Below are 17,019 nucleotides of genomic sequence, written 5' to 3'. Positions count from 1 at the left end.
TAATCTAAACAGCAGTTTTAGTTTCCAGACAGCAGCGGGACCGAGTGGGACTGTGTAGTGTTGTAGTCTTCCTGTAGGCTGCTTCCATCTGCCGTCTTTGTGCCTTCTGAATGTGCCGCTGCTATAACCATCTTCTCCAGAGAGCTGCTATTGTCTGTGCCTAACGTTATAGCGATGCGTTTGTCAGCAGAATGAATGTTAATTGAACGTTATTCAATTAAGTCAACGGTTAAGATGGAGGAAAAGCAGTATAGTTCACTGACGGTTCCTTCGGATTATTTCCAGCAGTGGTGAGTTGGTGTTGGGTGCAGGTCGTGCATTCCTGGGAAACTTCCCTATTATGTCTTTCATCCTCATGCATGGAATGGAGTAAAATAATCGCCACACAGCACATCTATGAGTTATTATGTAGGATAGTAGTAACTGATAATGTCATCACTGCCTGATAATAATGTAATAACTTGTGAAAAGGTAGGCTAACAAAATGCCCCTCTAAATGGTCGAAAATGTGACTAACTTGTGTAATAATAGGGTGTAATAATTATAGAATGATCGGAAAAGAAACTAATAATTCATTCTGATATAATAAACACTGGCTAATGTAATAATGTGACGTTATTACATTATCTGGCAATTTGTTACATTGACAATTGTGTGTCTGTCTGTGTATTTACATGTTTGACCTGTTTAGAGGGACATTTTATTACATTTTGACCAGTTGTTACATTACATCTGTGGCAATATTACAATATCAGTTGTTACAAGGCTTCCTAGACAGGCCTGCCTATTTCCCAACTGGAAAATAGGTACAGAAAAGCATGGACCTCAAACCTAGAGCCGACTTCATAGGAATCATGATGTGTTTGGAACTTTGCTTGCTAATCTTATCGAGTATGTATGTATGTATGTATGTATGTATAGCGTTATGTACTATATATGTGTGCATGTAGGCACGTATGTATGTATGTATCTATGCCCTTATTCCATTCTAGACAACATTACACGCTAACAACTTATTTTGGGTTGGAAGAGCTAGTCATGGCTATCATGGGCGAGTTGTTGCAGGATATGTTTTCAAAACGGATCAAAAAGCCCTCATGAAACCACTTTTGTCCACATCAAACTTGACTCAGATACTGATTGAAATGAAATGCAGGGAATACAAACAGGGCTTGTTCAGTGCATGTGTGTATGGAAGTATCCTGTCTTCTGTGTCACCTTCACCCACCTAGTATTCACATGCTCCATTCAACACCAAAGCCTCTTCCTTCTTCTCTCTCTCTCTCCCGCTCTCTCTCTCTCTGTCTCTCTCTCTCATCTTGCACCCTCCCTCCCCAGGTACCAGTCCAGCCAGCAGCACCCTGAGGCCCAGCATGTGATGTCATATCACAACATGGGCCAGTACACAGAAGGTTCCCGAGAGGAGCCTGTCATGGCCGAGCTGTCCGTCCACCAGGAGCTACCTCTTCACCAGGACTTCCCTCCACACCAAAGCTATGGGCCGGTCCCCCACCAGGAGCTGCAGAGCTTCAGGGAGCTGCCGCAGGCCGCGGTGCAACAGCGCTCGCTCCACCAGTTCACCAGGCAGCAGGAGTCCAGCGTCCAGCTTCAGTCCCAGCCTGCGAATCCAGGTCAAGGTACTGAAGCCGTCACTGAACTGTCTGAGGACGTGTGTCCACAATAGCGTTCTCCATTTATTTGCAGTGTAAAAAGCGCTTCCTAGACAGCTTTTTGTGAAAAGAGAATTGGATGATAATGTCACCTGCTGCTAGCTCACTAACGGCCAGCGTCTCCGTCATTGGAATTGGTTTGCAGGAAAAAGCTGTTCACATCACCCGGCGCTTAGTCTCGCTTGCCACTCTCTCCCAGCAAAGGGGCTGGGAGAGTCTGGCTAGGGACACTTTCTATTGTGGACTAGAGGGGAAAAAGGCTGTTTACAGCCATCCACCCAACGTACCATGCAGGCTGCTTCATTGCATAATCCACATCAATTGTTTTCAGCATGTAGCAACGAGCTAGCGAGCTTTGAGCTCGGCAGATTCGACACGTACAGCAGCAGAGGCATACAGATTAGACACGGGGCCTTGGAAAGGAAATCCAAATATGGTTGCAGCCGCAGTCAGAGTGGGTTGGAGCTAGCCTGGGTAAACCCAGCCTCCACGTGACCTGCTCTCAGTCACTACTGTAGTGACTGAGAGCAGGTCACGTGGAGGCTGGGTTTACCCAGGCTAGGTCGGAGCCAATGCAGAGCTTGCAGGGAGCGGAATGGGATTTCCATCCGACCGGCACCGACTGAAATGGTCGGCACCAATGAGAGAGCTAAGTCCACCATGCTGCTTCAACCCAGTCAGACTACCCGGCGCTTTTCTGAAAAGTTGAACATTTCTGAACCTTTGAAAGCGCTCCGCTCTGACGAAAACAAACGCTTTTCTGGAGGGTCCACCTTTTGTGCACCTCGCAGCCGCCTCCGGTTGCTTTTGATGAGCTGGAGCTTAGGAAAAGAAGACGCTACAGCCTGGGAGTCCAGATTTTCAACCATAAATAAATATGGACAAAGCTACCTTTTGTGCTCGTGACCGTCTTCACACTCAGCAGACAGCTCTACTTGCCTTTCTCCAAACTAGCCGCGCTGGCTGCATTCTACTGCGTGTAGTACACTGACTGTCGAGTACCCCATACAACCCCACATCAAAAAAATCACAACTATCCCTTTAATGACGATGCTTTGTTCTCAAACATGACAAATAGTCACATGCCTGGTAGTGTGTGAACCCTACAGCAGTCTGGTGGAAGTCAGCGGACGGTGTTTGGTGCTGTGTTAGTCCTGCTGTAGGGTGGGGAGTTGTGTTAGTCCTGTTGTAGGGTGGGGAGTTGTGTTAGTCCTGTTGTAGGGTGGGGAGTTGTGTTAGTCCTGTTGTAGGGTGGGGAGTTGTGTTAGTCCTGTTGTAGGGTGGGGAGTTGTGTTAGTCCTGTTGTAGGGTGGGGAGTTGTGTTAGTCCTGTTGTAGGGTTGGGAGTTGTGTTAGTCCTGTTGTAGGGTGGGGAGTTGTGTTAGTCCTGTTGTAGGGTGGGGAGTTGTGTTAGTCCTGTTGTAGGGTGGGGAGTTGTGTTAGTCCTGTTGTAGGGTGGGGAGTTGTGTTAGTCCTGCTGTAGGGTGGGGAGTTGTGTTAGTCCTGTTGTAGGGTGGGGAGTTGTGTTAGTCCTGTTGTAGGGTGGGGAGTTGTGTTAGTCCTGTTGTAGGGTGGGGAGTTGTGTTAGTCCTGCTGTAGGGTGGGGAGTTGTGTTAGTCCTGCTGTAGGGTGGGGAGTTGTGTTAGTCCTGTTGTAGGGTGGGGAGTTGTGTTAGTCCTGTTGTAGGGTGGGGAGTTGTGTTAGTCCTGCTGTAGGGTGGGGAGTTGTGTTAGTCCTGCTGTAGGGTGGGGAGTTGTGTTAGTCCTGCTGTAGGGGTGGGGGAGTTGTGTTAGTCCTGCTGTAGGGTGGGGAGTTGTGTTAGTCCTGTTGTAGGGTGGGGAGTTGTGTTAGTCCTGTTGTAGGGTGGAGAGTTGTGTTAGTCCTGCTGTAGGGTGGGGAGTTGTGTTAGTCCTGTTGTAGGGTGGAGAGTTGTGTTAGTCCTGCTGTAGGGTGGGGAGTTGTGTTAGTCCTGCTGTAGGGTGGGGAGTTGTGTTAGTCCTGCTGTAGGGTGGGGAGTTGTGTTAGTCCTGCTGTAGGGTGGGGAGTTGTGTTAGTCCTGCTGTAGGGTGGGGAGTTGTGTTAGTCCTGCTGTAGGGGTGGGGGAGTTGTGTTAGTCCTGCTGTAGGGTGGGGAGTTGTGTTAGTCCTGTTGTAGGGTGGGGAGTTGTGTTAGTCCTGTTGTAGGGTGGAGAGTTGTGTTAGTCCTGCTGTAGGGTGAGGAGTTGTGTTAGTCCTGTTGTAGGGTGGAGAGTTGTGTTAGTCCTGTTGTAGGGTGGAGAGTTGTGTTAGTCCTGCTGTAGGGTGAGGAGTTGTGTTAGTCCTGCTGTAGGGTGGGGAGTTGTGTTAGTCCTGTTGTAGGGTGGAGAGTTGTGTTAGTCCTGTTGTAGGGTGGGGAGTTGTGTTAGTCCTGCTGTAGGGTGGGGAGTTGTGTTAGTCCTGTTGTAGGGTGGAGAGTTGTGTTAGTCCTGTTGTAGGGTGGAGAGTTGTGTTAGTCCTGCTGTAGGGTGGAGAGTTGTGTTAGTCCTGCTGTAGGGTGGAGAGTTGTGTTAGTCCTGCTGTAGGGTGGAGAGTTGTGTTAGTCCTGTTGTAGGGTGGGGAGTTGTGTTAGTCCTGCTGTAGGGTGGAGAGTTGTGTTAGTCCTGTTGTAGGGTGGAGAGTTGTGTTAGTCCTGTTGTAGGGTGGGGAGTTGTGTTAGTCCTGCTGTAGGGTGGAGAGTTGTGTTAGTCCTGCTGTAGGGTGGAGAGTTGTGTTAGTCCTGCTGTAGGGTGGAGAGTTGTGTTAGTCCTGTTGTAGGGCGGAGAGTTGTGTTAGTCCTGCTGTAGGGTGGAGAGTTGTGTTAGTCCTGTTGTAGGGTGGAGAGTTGTGTTAGTCCTGCTGTAGGGTGGGGAGTTGTGTTAGTCCTGCTGTAGGGTGGAGAGTTGTGTTAGTCCTGTTGTAGGGTGGAGAGTTGTGTTAGTCCTGCTGTAGGGTGGAGAGTTGTGTTAGTCCTGTTGTAGGGTGGGGAGTTGTGTTAGTCCTGCTGTAGGGTGGAGAGTTGTGTTAGTCCTGTTGTAGGGTGGGGAGTTGTGTTAGTCCTGCTGTAGGGTGGAGAGTTGTGTTAGTCCTGTTGTAGGGTGGAGAGTTGTGTTAGTCCTGCTGTAGGGTGGAGAGTTGTGTTAGTCCTGCTGTAGGGTGGAGAGTTGTGTTAGTCCTGCTGTAGGGTGGAGAGTTGTGTTAGTCCTGCTGTAGGGTGGGGAGTTGTGTTAGTCCTGCTGTAGGGTGGAGAGTTGTGTTAGTCCTGTTGTAGGGTGGAGAGTTGTGTTAGTCCTGTTGTAGGGTGGAGAGTTGTGTTAGTCCTGCTGTAGGGTGGAGAGTTGTGTTAGTCCTGTTGTAGGGGTGGGGAGTTGTGTTAGTCCTGCTGTAGGGTGAGGAGTTGTGTTAGTCCTGTTGTAGGGTGGAGAGTTGTGTTAGTCCTGTTGTAGGGTGGAGAGTTGTGTTAGTCCTGCTGTAGGGTGGGGAGTTGTAAACCCTCTCTGGTGTGCATCACTGTATTGTCTCTCTGGTATCATCTCTTTATCATCATCAACAACATATATATATATATAAGTATATACTTATATATATATATATATATATATATAAGTATATACTTATATATATATATATAAACACACACACATACATCCATACATACATGAGTTTGCACCAATTATTGTAACCACAACTCAAAGGCAGTCGAGAGACTAATTTGAAATGTTTAGCCAACAGAAAGTGGCCATTTGTTTACGTGTCACTTGGCTGAGTGGTTGCTTTGCTTTGAGACTGAACCTGTTGGTTTCCTCCTCTCTCTCCAGCTGTGAGTGTATATATATATATATATATATAGATATATATATATATATCTATATATATATATATAGATATATATATACATATACATGTGTCACTTGGCTGAGTGGTTGCTTTGAGACTGAACCTGTTGGTTTCCTCCTCTCTCTCCAGCTGTGACACCGGTGAAGAGGAAGAGAGGAAGGCCGCCCAAACAGCAGGCAGAGGAGGGCAGCAAGGCACAGGAGGTGCACGACGAGAACGAGGCCGCCAAGAAAGCCAAGAGGGCTCTCAACCGCTTCAACGGCATGTCAGTGGCTGAGGTTATGGCCAAAACCCTGCCAGACGTTATTACCTTCAATCTTGACATTTTGATAGTGAGTTATCCATTGAGGTAGATTGATGGTTTGCGCCAAAACTGCACGAGGGAATTTGCACAATTCTGCGAGCAAATCTTTGCACGCGCACATACACCTCTGTGTTATTATGGTCTCAGTCACAGAAGAAAGAAATAACAATTACCAGGTCTGTTGCTATGGTAACACCTTCATGTTTCTCTTCAGGTTGGAATTAACCCTGGCCTGCTGTCAGCCTTCAAAGGACGCCACTACCCAAACCCAGGAAACCATTTCTGTATGTTGTAATTCAATTTGAATATGGTTAAAAGATAATACATTATATTATTCATATATGGAAAAATTATGAATGAAGCAATTTCCTAATTTTGCAGGTTTCTGCCAAAATTAGTTATCAGAGAATCAGAATTATTTTATTCGGCCATAGTATGTTTGTTTGTTTGTCCATACACGGAAATAGTCTTGGTGTAGATGTAGAAGTTATACACGTTGTTGATTTTGATTTATCTATGTACATGTATAGCAGCTGCTCAGGAATGTTTGTCATATCACTATGTTTCTAAATGATTTTAGTCATCCTGAAAGCATCCTATCGCGTTTATCATGTTTGTTTGCTCTTGTGTATTTTCTATGTTTTATACATACATACATACATACATACATACATACATACATACAGTACATACATACATACAGTACATACAGTACATAGATTTGATTTGGCTGCTTAAAGCCTGCTGGTAAAGCAGCCAAACATATTTGGTGCCAATCTGGGAACCCATCGGTAAAAAAAAAAATCTGTCTTGAGAGATTAGGTGAGGGTGCGGATACTGTTTGTGACTCACAGTAGGTCCAGTATCAACACAGCAATGGAAACTTTAGACTGCGAAGACCAAGAGGGAGAGATTCCCATGCAAATTTGTTACTGGCCCACTTTTAAAAGGTGTAAGCAAGTCCAAACCTACACAAAGTCTGATGGTGTGCTCATATAGTCCTGTAGGTACAGCACATTACTTCCACATTACATGAAGTGGAAAACTAGTCTGGATCCATCCTCATAAAAGCATATTTTTAGCTTTCAAATGAATTTATACTCGTTTTAATTTTGCAATTTTGTCCTCGTTCTCCTCTTCTTTGTCCAGGGAAATGTCTGTTCCTGGCTGGTCTGACTGAGGAGCAGCTGAACTACATGCATGACCAGAGCCTGCCGGAGAACTACGGCATTGGCTTCACCAACATGGTGGAGAGGACCACACCTGGCAGCAAGGACCTCTCCAGGTGAACAGGAGACTGTCGTCCATCTCAAGTTTAAATTAACTAGGGTATTGGCCCCCTAACCATAGGCTCGCCCACCTCGCGGGCTCGCTGCATGCAGCTCGGCTGCTGCGTGGCCTCGCCGGCTCTATTGGCATGCGCACTCACATTTGAGCTGCTTTTATCCAGAGTGATGCAGGATGAGTGATGCAGGATGAGTGATGCAGGATGAGTGATGCAGGATGAGTGTTTTATCCAGAGTGATGCAGGATGAGTGATGCAGGATGAGTGATGCAGGATGAGTGCAACAGTCACAATGAAAAGAAAAATGACTCTACCTTGTTAGATAATCTTCTGTTATTCACGCTGCTTCTATTCTGTTGTCCCAGTAAGGAGATCCGTGAAGGAGGCCGGCAGTTACTTGAGAAGCTGCAGAAATACAAGCCATTAATAGCAGCTTTTAATGGGAAATGTAAGAATTATATCACTGATCCTATTTTACTCTCTCATTTTGCTTATTTCAATTAGAAATGCTTAAATGGCTAATGACGGGTATTTCTTTGATTTATCTTGTCGAAACAGTCAAATCATTTAAATTGTAATCACTGTTGTGTTTGGCAGGTATTTACGAAATCTTCTGCAAAGAAGTCTTTGGTGTGAAGGCAAAGAATCTTGTGTTTGGTTTACAACCCTACAAAATCCCAGAAACTGAAACAGTAAGTTCCCTAAGCAGCAGCAGGGATGGCGAACAGGAGAGGGAGAGGAAGCATATGGAGGAAAATGGTCTTCATAAGCGAATACCTTTTCATTCCTATTATAGCAGCCAAAAACTGCACAGACTTTCCTCATCTTAAATGAAGTAATATAGTGGATTAGCTCTCTTTTGGTAGTTGACAATCACACCAACAAACATTTCAGGGTATTTGTTTTGCTTCATTCCACATCTGACATAATCATAAGCAATGTGATGTGATCCCCCACATCTAGTTTGAGATCATATCCCTTTAAACTTGTTTATTTGGTTGCCTGGCAACATAAAACACAGCCTAGTATATAAAGCCTTGTAACCAAATATAACTATCCGACAAATATAATATTGGTGTCAAAATACCCTGAATACCCGTGGATTTGATCAAATAAAAAGTCACTGGTAATGCCTACAGGTTGAATTTCATTGAGATAAACTCGACAATATGATGACACCATCCAGCTTCACAGCATGTTTCCTTGCGTCCAGGTGTGCTACTTGATGCCGTCGTCGAGCCCGCGCTGCGCCCAGTTTCCCCGCGCGCAGGACAAAGTGCATTTCTACATCAAGCTGAAGGAGCTGCGAGACCAGATCAAGGGCGTGCCACCCAAGCCCGACGTGGAGGAGACCCAGTACTCCTTCGATCTGCAGCTGGCTAAGGGTAAACAGTCCATTCAGATCCCCTGTAGCTAGAGCGGAAAGATCCGCACACGATTTTTCCTTTTCTTTTCTACGATACACTTCTGACCTGTTTGGGGGGATTGTGCCATGACCGTTAATGCAGTACAGCATGGCGGCCTGCTCCACAACCGTGCCTGTAAACTTCACCAGCGTCTAAAACGACAATCATTCCAGAATCCAGCCCCACGTCCTCCTGGTTCATGACGGTCTGGTTGTAGGCGATGTCCGTGCACAGGGGGGTGGAGATGGGCTGATGAATGCCATGCTCCCGTATGGAGATGCCCTTACGGCTGGTGCATGGCTGGAAGAGGTATGACAGCATATTGTGCGAAAACGGGTTGATTCAAGGACGCGTTTACGGCTGCATTCCTTCCACGGCAGTTTCCACAACTCTCTAAGAAAATGGTTAGCCTACTACAGGATTTATTCATACTCCAATCCACTCTTAAGCTTAATTTATGCTTTGTCGCGCGACACTTTTGAAGCGGTCTCTCAACAGATATGTCAGAAAGAGACAGAAAAAAGTGTCAAGAGACAGTTTCAAAAGTGTCGCGCGGCAAAGCATAAATTAAGCTTTAGACTAAAGCTAACAAACTAAATTAAATTTAGTCTGTGAATGTGTTTAGAATGTGTTTGTGAAATTTAGTCTGAAAATTGTATCCTATAGTGCCGTTAGGGTTTATATGGTTAATTAATTCACCACTAGCAACAGACTAAATTAAATTTAGTCTGTGGCTAGTGGTGAATTAATTAACCATATAAACCCTAACGGCACTATAGGATACAATTTTCATTTCTAACATTAAAATTGCATTGTTTTGCCTTAATTAATAATTATTATTGCCACCAAATAATAGACTCGGTCAGGTTGGGAACCCATGGGTTTATATTTCTCCTTGATGCATAAAAAAAAGACATCAATCAATTTCCCAGGAGTCCTGTGATAGAGTGCTTCTTTTATTTTTATTTTTAAGTTTTTTTTTTTTGGGGGGGGGGGGGGGTGGCTTTGTGTGAGGGCCCGGGGAGGCCCACAGTCTCAGATGTTGAAAACCCCTCCCTATCGTATACCAAATGAGTCATGAGGAGAGTGAAGGCCAACAGAACAACCTGCAGAGTGAATGGATTAAACAAGTGACTTCCAGTCATCAGTGATTAGCACAGAGAAAACACAGAAGCCAGCACTGGTAATAATAATAATACTTTTAATATGAATGATGTACTGCTGTATTCAAACTACTTATTGACACCATAAGGACATGGAAATAGCATCAATCACGTCATCATGTGAAAGATAACGGTTCTCCCACCCTGTCAGATAAAAACAGTCCCTCACTAAACAGAAAATACGTTGCCTGAACCACATCAAAATACAAACAAAACAGCAGCCCCAGCTGCCATGTAAACATGAGAGCCATCTCTCCCACCGGAAAGTAAACAACGTGTTGGAAAATGACAGAACCTTAAAATCAATCAAATGACGAGGGAATAAAAACCAGAAATAAATGTAATTAGCTCGCCTCTTATGCAGTATTAGTAAATATAATAATATGGGAAGTGAATGTGGTTATGAGGGTCCTGCGAGTGTGCTTGCATGTTTGTGCATTATGACACTCAAGACACATACGTTACTGTTCGCTCTGTGTAACTCTGTGATGTGTGACAATGACTACGTTTACATGCACACAATATTCCACTATTATTCGGAAAATGACAATATTCTGAATTTGATAAGGGTTATGTAAACAGCATATTCCAGTTGCATTTTCCGAATTTGGCCTTTTTCCGAATTTAGCTTTTTCCGATTAAGACGTGGGTTATTCCAGTATTATTCGGGTTTTAGGAGGATATAATCCATCATCTTTGGCATTTCCGATCAGGAGGAGATGAGAAACATCGATTTAAAGAGAGAGATATTTAAAGAGAGAGTGGTGCCCACAGAAGTCCAAAATGCTTGCGAGCCTGCGAGTTATAACGTAGGCTACTAGACTACTTTTTATGAAAGACTTGGATGTGCAAATATCGCAATGCAAAACTTTCCAGCAACAAGCTCCTGAAATGGACCAAGTGATGCTGGTAAGAATAGTGCTGCTCTGTTTATTCTCAACAGAAAAACTCCGCCTACCTGCATCTCTCTTCACCCCCCCTCCCTCACGTGTCGGGGTGGGCGAGCTACGGCTGCATGTAAACGGGAATATTAGTGGATTATTCATTTAGTCGGAATATTGTCATTTTTTGAATATGGGCAAAAACCAGAATATTGTGTGCATGTAAACGTAGTTAATTTGTTGCTGTTGCTTTGTGTTGTGCAGAGGATGCTAAGAGGATGGCCATCAAAGAGGAGCGAGTGGACCCAGAGTATGAGAGCTGTGGTGGAGCGCATGAGGATGTGAGACAGAGCAGCAGCTACTGCAGCATCCCCCCCACTAAAGACACAGGTGACAATTCATGCTGTATGATGGTTACTGTCCCGCTGCTGTCCATCCCTCAAACATGATATTCAAGGTGTTATGTTAAGCACAACTGACTGACTGAGGAAACTAGGAGGGACATATTTTTCTGTTCCAGAATTTGTAAAATTACACTGAGGGGCTTAATGGGTGGTGTAATTAAAGGTCAAAATGTTAAACAAAAACAGAATATCTCAGAAATCACTGGTTGTATTTTGAACTTGGAGGAATGATACATTTCCAAAAACTCAACCTCAGAAATCATGACACGGTTACTCAAAATAATCCACCGACCTTGTTGTGAGCAGTTTCATGTAGGATCTAGCTAGCAGCAGCATGCAGCATGTAGGAACTATTTTCTTCTGACCAAACTACACCCACAGCAGCTATAGCAGCTAATGGGTGTAGTTCGGTTCGAAAGAAAATAGTTCCTACATGAAACTGCTCACAAGGTCTGTGGATTATCTTGAGTAACAGGGTCGTGATTTCTGGAAAGAGACATTTCTGTCGAGTTTTTAAAATTTTCCTTTTTTCTTTTCTTTTTTCGCTTTGAGCACAACAAGCCGAGTGAACTGTCCCTTTAAAAAAAAATAGATCGGCAGTATAATTAATGGTCAGAATTTTGAGCTTAGAAAGTCTAGAACCACTTCACCACTAGTCACTGGTCTGTTTTTGATCAAGCTAGGAGGGATGATGCTCCGTTGTGCTCCATATAGAGCTCATCAGTGACCGCCCACTTTTACAGAGCTCTAGTTCAGGAAGTAAATTCCCCTTTCATTTCTCCATAGACGTTTCAGAAAATCCTTATGTAAAGAGTTTTAAGTCTGGAATCAAGCTGATCAGCTACAAGATGAATCGCGAGTGACCATAAAAAGAAAAAAGTCTGTTTATTTTTTTTCTGCTCCGAGTCAAATGTTTTATGGTCACTCACGATTATCTCGTAGCTGGTTGTCTTGGTTCCAGCCTTAAAACTTTATAAGGATTGTCCAAAACGTCTGTGGAGAAATGAATGGGCAATTTACTTCCAGAACTGGAGCTGCGAAAAAGTGGGTGGTCACTGTTGACCTCTAGCTATACTTGGAAAAAACTGCAGCATACCTTGAACTTTGATGCTATGGCTGCAATGAGACAATTTCTCTTTAAAATGCCTTTCTGATGGTGGCCTGCAATTAAATCATTTGCTCAACTGCTAACAGTATTAGAACCAGTGTTAATTCCTTTGAAATGCCCTTTACAGACAGCATGTTTTTTTTTCCTGTGGTAGCTTCAGAAATGGACATTAAAGGCCCAGCAGCCGGCATCATGACGTGGAACCAGTGGACGCCGGAGTGTTTTGCTGAGCAGATACCAGATATCAGCTGTCACAGCAGCAACATACCTCACCCTGAGCTGGGATAAGGAACCCTCGGAAGACACCACAGAAGAAGAAACCCTCCGAAGACACCACAGAAGAAGAAACCCTCCGAAGACACCACAGAAGAAGAGGACATGGAAGAAAGGTCATCGGGTCATGCAGTTTCACATGGGAGAAAAGCCCCCCCCCCCCCCCCCCCTCCCCATGCCTGGACTCACATTTTCAAACTCTCTCCGACGTTTTTTGTTTTTTTGTTTTTACAATTATTTATTGTATTTCATACAGCATGTGTGTCCAGTGACTTATTTTTGTATTTGGAAAGAATGATTTATGACTTGTAAATGTGTAATTGTACTCTGGAATTTCTAATTTGTGATTACAGAGCTATTAAAGCCTTTGTTAAACTGGCTTGCATGCTTACTAGGGTGCATCAAAATGCAATGCAAACTTTTAATGTCAACATATCAAACTGTCTGGGGTTGAATTTAGTTGTTGAAAAGGAACAAAATGTATTTACTTAAGAACAAAAAAATTGAAATTGAACTTTGAAATAGTTTTTCAAAAATGTTTTTGAGAAAAATGTTTTCTTCTCGAGCATCCTAGAGTCCTAGTCCTGGTCTCTGTTCAGCTTGCGCTTGCAGCAGCGAAGATTCGGCTTTAAGGGCGAGGGCGACATCTTGAGAGCTGGATCCTGTCCATTCTGTGGCGGGCGATGGTGTTGAGGGAGTAGAGTGCCTGGAAATGGAAAGTGGTGTAACCATGAGAAAACACAACAATATATATATATATATGTATATGTATGTATATGTGTGTGTGTGTGTGTGTGTGTGTGTGTGTGTGTATATATATATTTGAATGAATATATAACTTTGAATGAAAGTGTTCAAACAGAATTTTCTAAGTAAATAGTTTTTAGAAATATGCTGAACTTTTCCTGAGGTCATCATAATCGACGTTCATGGCATGATGCTACCACAAGTGAGATGATGGAATATCTCTGTTGCCCTTATGGTTGCACTCTGGGATTAGCAAATATCGCGTAGAAGGCGAGTTTGTTTGGCGTATCCTAGCAACCCAATATCTGGGGATAATGGCGACACCAAGAGAGCAAGAAGCAGCTGATTATCTCCAAAAACACAAAATTGTTGAACTTCTGGAGGATCTAACGAGCATGCTCTTCTTTTACAGACCAGGTTAGACTTCATTCTCCTCGTGTTACACATCAATCACCCTCCGTGCGTGTGCCGCGATAACGGTGTTTTTTGTGTGCAAAAAATGCAGGCCATTTACCAAAACAAGCTAAAGCGTAGCCAAAACAAGCTAAACTTTAGCTTGTTTTACAGTTATCGCGGCTATTAGCACAAGTTGCCAATTTAACACAGGCCTACAGCGAATGAAAAGACCAACACAAAATCTGTCTTTTAAATGACAGAATTCAGGAAATGACACTTATTCTCTTACTTTATCTAGATTAGATTGGAATCATATTAAATTATATTGGGTTGGCAGTACGCTATATTAGAAAACCTATAAACTGTATATAGTAGCCTACTTTTCTAAAACACAGTTTACAAAATAGGATAATGGATAATAACAGGATAATACAAAAATAGTGCCACAAATAACTTATGGTGCTCATGGGGAAACTGCTGGGCCATTGCAGCATGCAGCAACAACAGAACACAAATAGAGCTGTTATAAGCACACACACACACACACACACACACACTGCTGCAACTCTTACACATGGAGTAGAAATGTGTAATGAATTGGCCTATGTGCAAAGTATGAATTCAGGATTACCAAACAAAAGACCTGCAGAATTCACAGACAGTGTGATTAGCTATTGATATGCACTCAAATACACTGCACTGATTGGTAAAAGTACATTCTAGGCAACATACATTTACATAATCCCGGCCTCTATTGTTTATTACTTTTTATTTTTATACCTGGCTTTCTTATTATTTCTAGTTTTTCATCACATACTTTTTAAAATTATATTTATTGTGCTTGTATTGTCTTTTTCCCTGCCCGGCTGAATCCTGTTGGACTTCTGCTGCTGCAACAACCTAATTTTCCCACTCAATAAAGGGTCAATAAAGTTTTATCCTATAGCAGAAAGACAAATGTGTGAAAGCTTACAGCAGTTGTTGTTGTTGCAGAGAATCCTAGAGAGTTTCTGATTAAACAGCTGGAGCAGCTGAAGGCTTGTCAGCAGAGGAGTGTGGAAGGACCAAGCCTCTTCTCAGAGTCCAACCTGGATGCTGTGTTTGGGATCCTAGACCCCACCAATCAACAATACATCACTTATGCCCAGTACAAGGAGGGTGAGCAGCACAGGACATGGACACAAAATATCATTATATATATATGATTAATCTGTCTTTTACATGTCTCTGGGTATGCATAGTCCTATCTATATGCAGTTCATAGTTGTGTATTTAATTTACCAATACATCACTGCATAATAGGGTTGCAATTACTGATTGTTTTCATTATCCATTAATCTATCATATTTTCATTTAATCATTTAGTCTATGAAATGTAAAAAATAATGACAAATGCCCATCAGAAGTTACCGGAGCCCAAAGTGATTCTTAAAATTGCTTACTTAGTCTGACCAGCAGGGAAAAAAAGTTAATTTGATGGTGAATAGAATAGAATACACTTTATTGTCCAGCCAAGGCAGGAAGTGTGTCATTGGTTTCACTCAATTACATAAAAACACAAACATGTCTACAAAGAATTACATAAAAGCACAAACATGACAACACATCACATCACAAATGAGTCAATAGTGCACAGCCTGCACAGCCTACACAGCCTGCACAGCCTACACAGCCTACACAGCCTACACAGCCTGCACAGCCTGCACAGCCTGCACAGCCTACACAGCCTGCACAGCCTACACAGCCTGCACAACCTGCACAACCTGCACAGCCTGCACAGCCTACACAGCCTACACAGCCTACACAGCCTACACAGCCTGCACAACCTGCACAGCCTACACAGCCTACACAGCCTGCACAGCCTACACAGCCTACACAGCCTGCACAACCTGCACAGCCTACACAGCCTACACAACCTGCACAGCCTACACAGCCTACACAGCCTGCACAACCTGCACAGCCTACACAGCCTACACAGCCTACACAGCCTGCACAGCCTACACAGCCTACACAGCCTGCACAGCCTACACAGCCTACACAGCCTGCACAGCCTACACAGCCTACACAGCCTGCACAGCCTACACAGCCTACACAGCCTACACAGCCTACACAGCCTGCACAGCCTACACAGCCTACACAGCCTGCACAGCCTGCACAGCCTACACAGCCTGCACAGCCTACACAGCCTGTTTGCATTACTGTCGATTATTGACTACATTGATGCATTCGGGATAAAAGAACCCTTGTAGATCTTTTTCCTCAGGGTGGAATCATTGATGATCAGCAGGGCTTTCCTCTGTACAGCTGAGGTGTAGAGGTCATCCAATGGCTTTTGTTGGCGGCCAACTATCTTCCCTGCAGGTCTTGACAATCCTGTTTAGCTTGTTTCTATTGGCTAAAGTCAGGTGCCCGTGTAGGATGCTCTCTACCAGGCTGACATACACTTTTTCCAAAATGTCGGGACTGACCCCGAACCCCTTCAGTTTCCTAATTAAGAACAGTCTCTGACTAGTTGAAAAGCAGAAAATCTTTGCATTTGTGAAGCTATAACCAGCAAATGTTTGGTATTTTTACTTGGATCAAAGACCAAAATGATTAATGGATTATCAAAATGATCACTGATTAGTTTTCTGTCGGTCGACTAATCAGCTAATCATTTCAGCTCTTCTGGATACGGGTATAATAATATGACAATGTAGGTTTTCCAGCCTGAGGACACCCTGCACTAAATCAAAGTCATTTCTTCACTCACAGCACTGACCACTCTGGGGATAAGAGACATAAACGAGTGTTGTGAAGGTGCAGATGAAGACAGGATTTCCCGAGAGACGTTCAAAAGAGAGGCGTAAGAGCAGCTTCTGTCATCTTATCAGCATGAAGGAAGGCAACATTCACTTTAGGCATTTTAGCTTTTCACTGTTCGAGGAAAGTAATGTTTATGTCGTTTTTCTTTGTTACAGGAGGGAAGGCCTGCGGAGAAGCTCAGCAACATACAAACAATCTTAAACATGGTATTATTACCGTGGGGACCCCAGCAAAAAGGGAAATCATTTATTTGTACTAATTCCATCCGTAAGTAACACAATGACAGGATGTATGACTATTTTGGCCATGGGTTTCATACAATTTCTGTAATAAAACATCTAAAAGTAAATAATCTTATCCGATGAGGGACCCTGGTGTGTGCGTGTGTGTGTGTGTGTGTGTGTGTGTGTGTGTGTGTGTGTGTGTGTGCGCGCGCGTGCGTGCATGCATGTGTGTGTGTGTGGAACCTCAAAACTAGCCTAGGTAAACCCAGCCCCCACGTGACCTGCTCTCTCAGTTCCCAGTCACTAGTGACTGAGAACAGGACTGAGAGCAGGTCACGTGGGGGATGGGTTTACCCAGGCTACCTCAAAACCCCTTTACTGGTGTAAATTGTCACCATCTACTGGATGAAAGGTTGAAAGGTCAGACCTGCACAGATTGGTGCATTGAACGCCACAAGCCAAGTACCATCCACAGTTCCATTGATTGATTTGGAGAGAAAGCA

General features: G+C 43.8%; 2 protein-coding genes across 2 annotated transcripts; both read left to right on the top strand.

The window, feature by feature from the left end:
- The first annotated feature begins 164 nt into the window (after positions 1–164).
- Positions 165–12,512, top strand: LOC310800340 (G/T mismatch-specific thymine DNA glycosylase-like). The gene is made up of 10 exons (XM_083662933.1): positions 165–290; positions 1,339–1,637; positions 5,650–5,852; positions 6,039–6,108; positions 6,974–7,109; positions 7,475–7,557; positions 7,707–7,801; positions 8,323–8,494; positions 10,824–10,949; positions 12,226–12,512. Exons 1-10 carry the CDS (start codon positions 196–198, stop codon positions 12,357–12,359), a joined length of 1,413 nt encoding a protein of 470 aa, XP_083519059.1. The 5' UTR covers positions 165–195; the 3' UTR covers positions 12,360–12,512.
- An 893-nt stretch (positions 12,513–13,405) lies between these two features.
- efcab10 (EF-hand calcium binding domain 10) lies at positions 13,406–16,493 on the top strand (the record flags this gene model as incomplete). The annotated part of the gene is made up of 4 exons (XM_083663034.1): positions 13,406–13,508; positions 14,481–14,645; positions 16,242–16,332; positions 16,448–16,493. 4 exons carry the CDS (start codon positions 13,406–13,408, stop codon positions 16,491–16,493), a joined length of 405 nt encoding a protein of 134 aa, XP_083519160.1.
- Between the last annotated feature and the right edge of the window lie 526 nt (positions 16,494–17,019).

The sequence above is a fragment of the Poromitra crassiceps genome, assembly GCF_964638095.1.
Source record: "Poromitra crassiceps genome assembly, chromosome: 30".
Taxonomy (NCBI): domain Eukaryota; kingdom Metazoa; phylum Chordata; class Actinopteri; order Beryciformes; family Melamphaidae; genus Poromitra; species Poromitra crassiceps.
The sequence above is the reverse complement of the archived record's forward strand: the minus strand, read 5'-3'. Positions and strand labels throughout refer to the sequence as shown.

Coding starts and splice junctions, on each gene's coding strand:
- LOC310800340 (XM_083662933.1), top strand. CDS start 196: ATGTTAATTGAACGTTATTCAATTAAGTCAACGGTTAAGATGGAGGAA. Junction 291..1,338: donor TCGGATTATTTCCAGCAGTG/GTGAGTTGGTGT, acceptor CTCCCTCCCCAG/GTACCAGTCCAGCCAGCAGC. Junction 5,853..6,038: donor TCAATCTTGACATTTTGATA/GTGAGTTATCCA, acceptor GTTTCTCTTCAG/GTTGGAATTAACCCTGGCCT.